Raw genomic sequence first — 9,342 nt, 5'->3', positions numbered from 1 at the left:
TTTAAGAACCAGCAGTTGACAGCGAAACATTTGTGTTTTGAAATTTTTTTTTAAATTCAGTGGTAAATTTACTTAAACAATTGCTATGTTTGCCCTGGGACTCAAACCCAGGTTAAACTTTCAATGAGAGCTTTCAGAATTATAGTAAGTCCAAAAAAATAAAAAACAAAGCAAAAATAAAAATGCCAAATTGTCAACACTAGTGTTATCTTTTCCATTCAAGCGAACTTTATCAATTCTTTTATCAATAAAGATTAACGTCTAGTATAAAACCAACTGCACAGTATATTTTGGTTCGTCAGCGCGTTCAGTAATGCTTCAAAAAGGCAATCATAATGGATAAACACAATAACTTGGATCAAATTAAACGAATAGACGTAATATATTCTTAAATAAATAAAAACCAATGTTAATTTATGATTTTATAGAAAATTGTGTATGGTTCTTACGGTTTTAATCCATTTCCATTGGCGGGCAAACATCAATACAAGCTAAGAATCATATGTGCTGACAAAAATCTCGAATCAAAGTCTGACGATCAGTGTATTTTTTTCCCAGAGTTCCGTTCTGGAATATCTGTATTCGATTTATTGCACAAAGATGTTGAACACGAATACACGGTAGAGGCGGCACTACATTGGATGCATCAGTTAACTGAGGTATGTATAGCAAAGCCAAAAGTTTTTTTTTAATTCATATATTTTTAAATGATTATAGGCTCTCATATATATAACTGCAATTGATTCGTTCATTGTTGAATTAAACGTTAAAAATCTAATGCTCTCTACGAGCCTCCAATGGATCAAGTTGAGTGGCTTTTTTATAACTTGCAATGAAGAAAGTTTATCAAACTCCAGCATACACTGGTCACTGATAGAGGTATGCATGTGCACTTCTTATCAAAAACAATGTTATCCGCTTTACTATGTTATCTAGCTAGTCGATGACTATAATTCTCATACTGCTAAAATCGTATATGATATTGGTATTGTATTATGGGAGCTCATGACACGAAAGATTTTTCGTAAGGTTAAGTCAAAAGAAAAGAGTTTCGAGGCTGACGGAGTTATGCAGGAGCAAATTGCCGGCAACCCCTGCCCACCACTTGATGATATTGTGTTCTCCCACTCCACGCCAATTAAAGAGTTAATAGCACATTGTTGTCAGGAGTTGCCGCAATTCAGACCTACACTGAGTAAATTAAAATCGATGCTCGAATCTTTATTGGCGTATGTGGCAACTAATTTCATGATTACATTAACATCTATTAATCGTATTTTTTTAATCTATAGCGAAAAGGACTATTCAATGGATTGGATGGATATTAATCAGTTGAGTATTGTTGTCAAAGTCACATCGCAAGGTGTTTTATATCGATAATTAATAATTTAATTATTTTTTTTTAATTATTGCCAGTTACCTACTAATGCATCAGGTTATTCGACCTGGCGCACTTAAAGATTTTACGTCAATTGATCAAAAGGTATTAATTAGAACATTAAAATATAACGATAATGTTATTAAAATTTAATCTAATGATTTTTATTACATATTTTAAGATCTTCGGAGTAGAATCGGTAAGCATCTGCTTCATAAGTATTATGTGAATTGTTCTATATATAATTCAACCTTTAGATATCCTGTCCTGGATCATTTAATGCTGTTTGGCGAAATCAGATTGTTGTAATCAAATCAGAATTTGTATCTACCCATAAGATAAAGATTTTAAAAGATGTGAAGGAACATACAAAGCTAAATCACCCAAACATTGTAAAAATATTTGGCGTTGCTTTTGAAAAGTCAGTACGTTATCTAATAACAGAGTATCCAAAAGGTATTACACTTCATAGTTATTTGCATGATGAGAGGCAGCGAAAGTATGATGACAAGATGGCGTTAATCTGGATGGGGCATGCTGCTGAGGTATAACTTCTTAAAATTTACATAGACATTATCAAATAAATTTTATTAATTTTCAGGCCATATCGTATCTGCATCGGAGGAAGCCACATCCAATAATTTATCGAAATCTACACCCCGAAAATATGATCCTCTGCGATGATTATAAAGTCTTAAAAATCAGCGATTCTTTCAGTTTTTCCGATTATTGTTTTACCAATCAGAAACTTTCAAAACTTGTCGTATATGCTGCTCCAGAGGTAAGCTTTATTTTATAAAATATGTATAAATAAATTGTAAATTGTAGATACTATTCTCTACTTTCAGGTTTTTGATGCCAATAATTTTTCTACTAAAAGCGATATTTATAGCTTTGGTATAATTTTTTGGGAGGTATTGACACGCAAGAGACCCTACGATCAATTACTCTTGACCTTAGAGAAACTCATTGAACATATTCGGGAAGGTGTGTTGTAGTTTTATTTATAAGTCGAGGCTATTTAATAAGTTGATTTATTTCAGGCGAACGACCTGCGATTGGAGATATACCATTTAAATTAATAAACTGGAAACCCTTGATAAAAAACTGTTGGCATGAGGATATCAAAAAGCGTGGCTCAATGAAAAAATTGGCACATGCTCTGCGGGATCCCGGGTAACATTACTTATACAATTCAACGCAGTCAACTAAAACTTATTATTATATTATTTATCCGCCTCAGGATGCTTAACCTGGTATTTGACCCCGACAGACTAAATTCTTTGGATATAGGTCTGCGCGATGTAAGAACTAATGGCTTATGTACTAAATCTATTAGCTTATGTACTAAATCTATTTCTTTTTAGGTTGTTGGTAAAGGCAACTTTAGTGTTGTGCATGCAGCCAAATGGCGTGATACGTTAGTCGCAGTTAAAGTGAAGCAACTTGATTACTGGACTTACTCTACAACTGAGAGTCTGTGGGATGTGTATCAACTTTTGGAACATGAAAATATTTTAAGAATTTTCGGTTATTGCCATGATGGTATCAATGTGAACTTATTAATGGAATATGCTGAGTGTGGATCCTTGCACAATTACTTACATGATGAGAAGCATTTGCCCTATACAATTACGAGGGCTTTCGATTGGATGCATCAATGTATTAAGGTTTCAGCTATAATCAAGCGAAATTCGAAATTGAAACTAACACTAAACATTTCAGGGACTTCTTTTTTTATATAACAAAGAATTTAAGCCACGGATAAAGGGTAATTTGAAGCCCCACTCATGTCTGCTGACAAACAACTATCATACATTAAAGATAGGCGGCATTGATTTCTTGGATGAGCCAGTGACTGATTTGATCACAGAAAACCATCCGTTCTTTTATATCGCGCCTGAGGTTTAAGCTTATCAACTATGTTTTGTGCCCATTAATAATTGTTCTATTTGCAGCTTTTTCAAGGGGAGGAGTTCACTGAAATGTGCGACATATATAGTTTCGGAATTATGTTCTGGGAGGTGATGGCCCGAAAGCAACCATTTTATCACATGCAAAAGCATGAGAAGAATATGATTAAATCAAAGATACTTCATGGTGCGTATGAGAATTATCAACAGATAGTTTTACTAACCAATTCGATTATATGTAGGAGAGCGCCCACTTCTGCAGGATATTAAATCGTTTGAGTTGGATCATATCGAATCCATTATCACATTATGTTGGGATCCAGTTCAAACAATGCGTGTTTGTCTGCAAGAAGTGGATTCTTTACTTTCTGAAACAAAGTATAGCGACGTAGAGAAACCCTGTTGATTTCATTCTTAAAAGCGCTTTTTTCATTCTTATAGATTAAAAGATGAGTGGTCTGATATAGTATATATAGGCAATATAAATTTAGGCAAGGTAGTACACGTTTACTTTATATATCTTAATGCATAGCTTAATCGTTATTTTTGAAGATTGTTGGAGAAGGCGCATTTGGTATTGTTTACAAAGGAAATTGGTGTGAAAAAGAAGTCGCCGTAAAAACATTTAAAAATATTAAAGGACACATGGAAACCCTTTCAAGCTGTGTTATGGATTTTAAAAAAGAAGTAAAGCAGCTTTCTCGTGCGGATCACATTAATATTATTCAACTTTATGGCGTAACATTTGATAGAGACTCTGCATATTTGATTATGGAGTACGCTGAATGTGGATCCTTGCACAACTATCTGTATGGAAGAGAGCAGAGGGTATATTATGCGTCCACAGTGTTCAACTGGATGACTCAGTGTAGTTATGTGCGTTAGTACATAAAAATACAAAATTCTATTGATAATTAAGCATTCTACTTTTCTAGGGCATTACATATTTGCACAATATGAAGCCTAAACCACTGATCCATCGTGATTTAAAGCCTCACAATTGTCTCTTGAAAGATGACTATGTGCAGTTAAAGATTGGGGACTTTGGGACTGTGACCGAAGCGACATCTGCGATGAGCAGCATGGTTGGCACACCTGCGTATATTGCACCAGAGGTATGTTGGTCCTACAAAATATGAAAATAAAAAATCCAGCTAAAGACTGCTAATTACAGGTGCTAAATGGAAATAAATATACAGAGCAGTGCGATATATTTAGCTTTGGTGTGATGCTGTGGGAGACATTTACACGCAAGAAACCCTATTATCATTTGGAAAATCCCAATCGGCTTTCAATTATACATCTTTCTTCCCAAGGTAAGCGTAATTCAATAATTTTGTCTTATAACGAATGTTGCTTAACAATCTACAAAGGACAACGGCCCCTATTGAGTGATATAACATTTCCGCACTTCGAGAAGATAATTAAACTTATTGAATGCTGCTGGCATCAGGATCCACTAAAACGTCCAAAAATTCAAGAAGTAGATGACATACTTTCGTCGTACATTAATAAGGAAGCCTTAGCATTCTTTATTCAAGACTCATGTGCTATTAAGAGTGATATAAAGAAGAAAGATACCGACTGAATGTTGCGTTAATTAACCTACTTATAAATTTAATATAAGTAAGTTTGTGTGTATTTTTCATTCAACGAATAAAAGATATAAAATTTCAGTACACATTTTGCTGCAATCGTTTCGGCTTTTTAAAGAGCATTAATGGGTACGGGAGGGCGGATAAAAAACTGTACAAAGTTTGCCACTCGGTTCGAATTTGCTTCGCCTCGGACTATTTCAAAGTGTTTATGCGGCTACAAATAAAAGCAAAGTCAAAGTTTTTGACAAAGTTTTTGGCCGCAGCAGCAACAACCACAAATTCTGCACTTGGCAGCTGGCTGAGTGGGGGTCGTACAGAGGATTTTTCATAAATTGAAAAATGCACAATTCAAAAGCAAGACGCACAGCTTTAATCAAAGCAAACAAAACAAATGCTGAATCGTTCAAGTTCGCGTTCCCAATCAATAACGCACAAGACAATTGTGCTGGATAGCTGTGTATTTGTGTGTGTGTGTGTGAGAACTGGCCAGGATATTAGATAAATAGGCTGCTGGCACGAATGCTATGGCCGACCACACGTCCTATTGCGTTAGAGCCGGCTTGGGCAATGTCTTAATTGATTTAACACGAAATCAGTCAAACGATAATCGAAAATTGCTACGCAAACTGTTTGATTACATGCAACGTGGCCTCAGCCTGGACTGCGGCCCATCAATTGACCTTCTATCAGCCCCACCCACTCTATCTGCTTAAGCCTCAACTCCGGTCGTAGTCGGGTTAACTACGCTTCGTTGCGTTGCCACAAATAATGTGGCACGTTGACAAACTTGTCGCTTGGTCTTTTGGCATAATTGAATTTTCCAAATTACAGCGTTGCCTTCATATTTTGTGGGCGTTGAGCTAGAGCCAGAGCCAGAGCCGGAGCCGGAGCCAGCGCTATTGCAGGCATATGAGCAATTGCCGTAATTGTGAATATTTGCTCATCATTCATAACCACAGACTCGAATTGATTACATTTGCTTCTTATCTGTGCGCTTTACATTCAATTTGCAGCGAAAGCTTTTTGACAAATGCCTCTTAATTAGTCAACTCAATGTTTATTTGGTGGCAGTTTTCTTTGCTTTTCAGTTTTTTTTTATTCACACGCCGCTTTTGCTTGGACTAATGTCAAGCAATTTATATTTGTTCTATATATATTTGACTTTATTTGGTTTTCTTCTGCATTGTTCTAATGAGCTGCTGACAATATTCGGGAGAGTTCAGCTTGTAATTAAGGAATAAATAAAATATGCTTGCAGTTGTTCTGATTAAAGGCATAACTTGTAAGTATATTAAGCGAATATCATAACAATATGATTAAATTTGATTTGACACTATGATATATCTACATACATATATATTAATTTATATAATCTAAATATATAATATTATATTTATTATAATATAATATAAATATGTGTTTCTTGAATCTTTTTATTGCTGTGTCATGGGACTTAATTTATTGTTAGTATATATATTTTCTAGGAATCACATCTATATTACATCTATGAAGAGTCAAAATGTAGTAGATAATATTAAATAATATATTTAATAATCTAATAAATGCGCTTTGTGTATGCAAACGATTTACAATTAATATGAATAAAATGTTATATTGACCACAGTTCTGAAATGCTGCGACAGTTCACAGTTCATTTAAATGCAGCCCCAGGCCTTAATGATCATCAGCATCGTCCCCGACTGCAAACCTCTGTATTGCCATTTTCTATGCAGCACGCATGACCACAAAAATGTTCATATTTTTTGCCGACTTTTTTATACTGTTTGTTATTATATTTGTATTTCTTTTTGTGTTTTCCATGGCTGTCAAACGATTTGCAAAACCAACTGCAGGCCGTTAACAATTGCATTTCAGTTCGGTTTCAGTTCTATTTGTTTGGCCAGTTTTTTCTCTCTGTTTTGCTCGTGTTGCGTTGTTTTAAGCGTTAAATTTAATTACTGAACAACGCGTCTGTGAAATCGTAAAAAATACATTTAGAGTACGAGCACAAACGATAGATATTTGCATTTGAACAGCTGTTGCCAACCAGCAGCAAAGCGAAATGTCTGTTAACCACATAAGAAGGCAAATAAATACATAAATAAATAATAATACAATAAATACACATGGGTAAAATTTTAAATGGCCGGCTAATTTGTGAAATCCTTTAAGAATATGAGCATGAATGCAAAAATGTATTAAAAAAATCTCATATTTTATATTTTGAGTTTTTAAAATATATTTTATTGCAATACTCGTTTGTAAAAATCAGTTGCTACACCTGTGTTTATATTGTGGTTGTTGCCAAAGACCTTGGCCAATTACAAGGACTTCAAAATTTATGGCACGATTTGATTTGGCAAGCGTTGAACGTTCAGCGCTCAGCACTCAGCGCTCAGCGACTACTTCATTTGGTCAATCGGCCCTGGCCAAATGTTTGCGGAGCACGCATTGAATTTAATTAATTTAACACGAAAATCATTCAGGCGATATTTCCGAAACTAAGCGAATGGCCCACAAAATGGCTTATTGACATGCCACATGGGGTGCAACAAAGGCCGCAAGTCGCTCAATACAATACGCGCAGGTAAACAATGAGCGAATAAATCGCATACGTACATAGTTTGGATTTGCTGATGGGTGTGTAAGATACATCGGGATTTAAGTACCATTAAGCTTATGATATTGTCAAGAAGAGCAAGCGACATTATGTTTCTGATAAATATTTAACTTGATGAGTTTATTAAGAGTAGTTAGTTAAGTAAAAGGGAAACATAAATAGCAGAGCATACAATCTATAGTTATGCAGACATGGTGGTCTCATCTACTCGTCCTGGCTCTTATTGCTAATTGGACAATGGAAATAACTTTGCGTTGACAACTGCTGGGCTTATTGTCTGTTGGCCAGTCTTTATGTAGGCGTACACTTTGGCCACGATGGCAATTTGCGCTTTTATTGCAACACATAAAAATCATTAATTACAACAACTCGACATGAAATTTAAATGCCGCGCGCCAGCAACAAAATAAGTGAGACAAATATTGAAAAGCAAATTGAATTTTCATACGCGCAGCAAAGGTGCAACGTTTGGATTCTGCTGTGGGAATCGTAAGGTGAGGAAAGAGGTCACAACTTTGTACATTTGGCAAAATAAAAAAAAGCAAAAACAACAGCGACAACAACAACAACAAAAATAAAATAAAACAATAAAGGAAAAGGACAACGGGGCTAGGGTTCGTTTGCAATTTGAACAGCGCAGCACTTTGTGGGCAGGCGTGCCCCAACACCAAACACTCACACACACACACACACACACACACACATACGTGTGGCATGCACCTATACAGTTACATTTTATGAGTATGGTGGCAACATTTTTGCTTTTTATGTTCGACAGATTTTCGTGTTGGTATGTGAAACATGCTGATTCCCAGTGATTACAATTGTTGAGCAAGTGTGAGAGAGAGAGAGACATCATCAGCAGCGGCGGCGGCAGCAGCTCTCTCACAGAGTTGCCGTAAAAAGCACAACGAAAGCAGATAAATAAAAAGACATCAACAACAACAACAGTCGTGGCAAAAATGTTGCATACCAAAAATAAGTTTTAAGCCGAAGAAAAAGTAAATAGCAGACTATTGAATACGCTGCCTAAAGTGAAGCACACGCTGCGTATACTTAATATTGTTATTATATGTTTAGTATTTGATTTGAAATTTAAACATAAACTCTTCAAAAATTCGTAATGATCTAGAACTCTAAGCGAACTCTTTAGCGTAAGCGAAGCAGCAATAAAAATTAAATATATTTTATGCCGCTCGTTTCAATTTTTGTTGTGCTCGGCTGACAACTCAACAGAGATCAAGTTATTATGCCCACTAAATGGCGAGTGTGGGTATAGTCGGTGTAGATGTAGAGCTTTTGGCGCGGTTGTTATTCTGATCTGCATGCTGGTCATTGCCTGGTCACATTGGCCGGCTAGTCTGAAGTCCGCCTCGTCCGTTGACAATTAAGGTGAATGAATATTTTAATATTACCAAACAGATTACGCGTACATATGTACGTGTGTGTGTGTGTGTGTATGTGGCATATGTGCCTGGGCATTGGGTGTGCTTGTAGACTTGTCGCAAGGACCTGCTGGTGCGAGGACAATGCAATGGCGTGGACAGGCACTCGAGTAATGGCGTTAAATTTAATTCAATTGAATTGAATTGTTGTTGGCACAATGCGTCAAAAGCAAGCGCAGCGATAAGATGAATATGACGCACACACGGATATTAAATTGAAACAATTCTTCTCTTTTTTACCCCTATTAAAAATAATCAAATATAAAATGACGAAAGCCAGAAATGAAATAAGATGGTAATGTGCTTGTCCATAATTTTTATCTTAATTATGAGCAAGAGTAAGCTGCAGCAAATGTTAAACGGAATTTACATTCGAAATGCAATCATT

General features: G+C 35.7%; 1 protein-coding gene across 3 annotated transcripts; it reads left to right on the top strand.

The window, feature by feature from the left end:
• The first annotated feature begins 296 nt into the window (after positions 1 to 296).
• Positions 297 to 4,939, top strand: LOC108598957 (dual specificity protein kinase pyk3). 3 transcript variants are annotated; one of them, XM_017985731.1, is made up of 21 exons: positions 297 to 377; positions 429 to 659; positions 718 to 879; positions 937 to 1,229; positions 1,293 to 1,331; positions 1,417 to 1,483; positions 1,560 to 1,577; positions 1,636 to 1,923; positions 1,980 to 2,159; positions 2,227 to 2,365; positions 2,422 to 2,554; positions 2,622 to 2,682; positions 2,746 to 3,048; positions 3,104 to 3,283; positions 3,337 to 3,478; positions 3,534 to 3,669; positions 3,733 to 3,787; positions 3,844 to 4,167; positions 4,227 to 4,406; positions 4,466 to 4,607; positions 4,665 to 4,939. In XM_017985731.1, the coding sequence occupies exons 1-21, from the start codon at positions 336 to 338 to the stop codon at positions 4,877 to 4,879; spliced, it is 3,330 nt and encodes a 1,109-aa protein (XP_017841220.1). In that variant the 5' UTR covers positions 297 to 335; the 3' UTR covers positions 4,880 to 4,939. The 3 variants fall into 3 exon arrangements, with proteins under 3 accessions (XP_017841220.1, XP_017841237.1, XP_017841229.1); XM_017985740.1 differs by lacking the exons at positions 297 to 377; positions 429 to 659 and having other exon boundaries at positions 824 to 879; positions 941 to 1,229; XM_017985748.1 differs by lacking the exons at positions 3,337 to 3,478; positions 3,534 to 3,669; positions 3,733 to 3,787; ... (2 more) ...; positions 4,466 to 4,607; positions 4,665 to 4,939 and having other exon boundaries at positions 2,746 to 3,040; positions 3,104 to 3,204.
• Positions 4,940 to 9,342: the final 4,403 nt, after the last annotated feature.

Source organism: Drosophila busckii, chromosome 2L, assembly GCF_011750605.1.
Source record: "Drosophila busckii strain San Diego stock center, stock number 13000-0081.31 chromosome 2L, ASM1175060v1, whole genome shotgun sequence".
NCBI classification, from domain to species: Eukaryota; Metazoa; Arthropoda; class Insecta; order Diptera; family Drosophilidae; genus Drosophila; species Drosophila busckii.
The sequence above is the reverse complement of the archived record's forward strand: the minus strand, read 5'-3'. Positions and strand labels throughout refer to the sequence as shown.

Excerpts from the sequence above, each read along its gene's own strand:
- LOC108598957 (XM_017985731.1), top strand. The coding sequence starts at position 336 with ATGGATAAACACAATAACTTGGATCAAATTAAACGAATAGAC. Across the intron at positions 660-717 it reads GGATGCATCAGTTAACTGAG|GCTCTCATATATATAACTGC; the intron begins GTATGTATAGCA and ends AAATGATTATAG. Across the intron at positions 2,160-2,226 it reads TCGTATATGCTGCTCCAGAG|GTTTTTGATGCCAATAATTT; the intron begins GTAAGCTTTATT and ends CTCTACTTTCAG.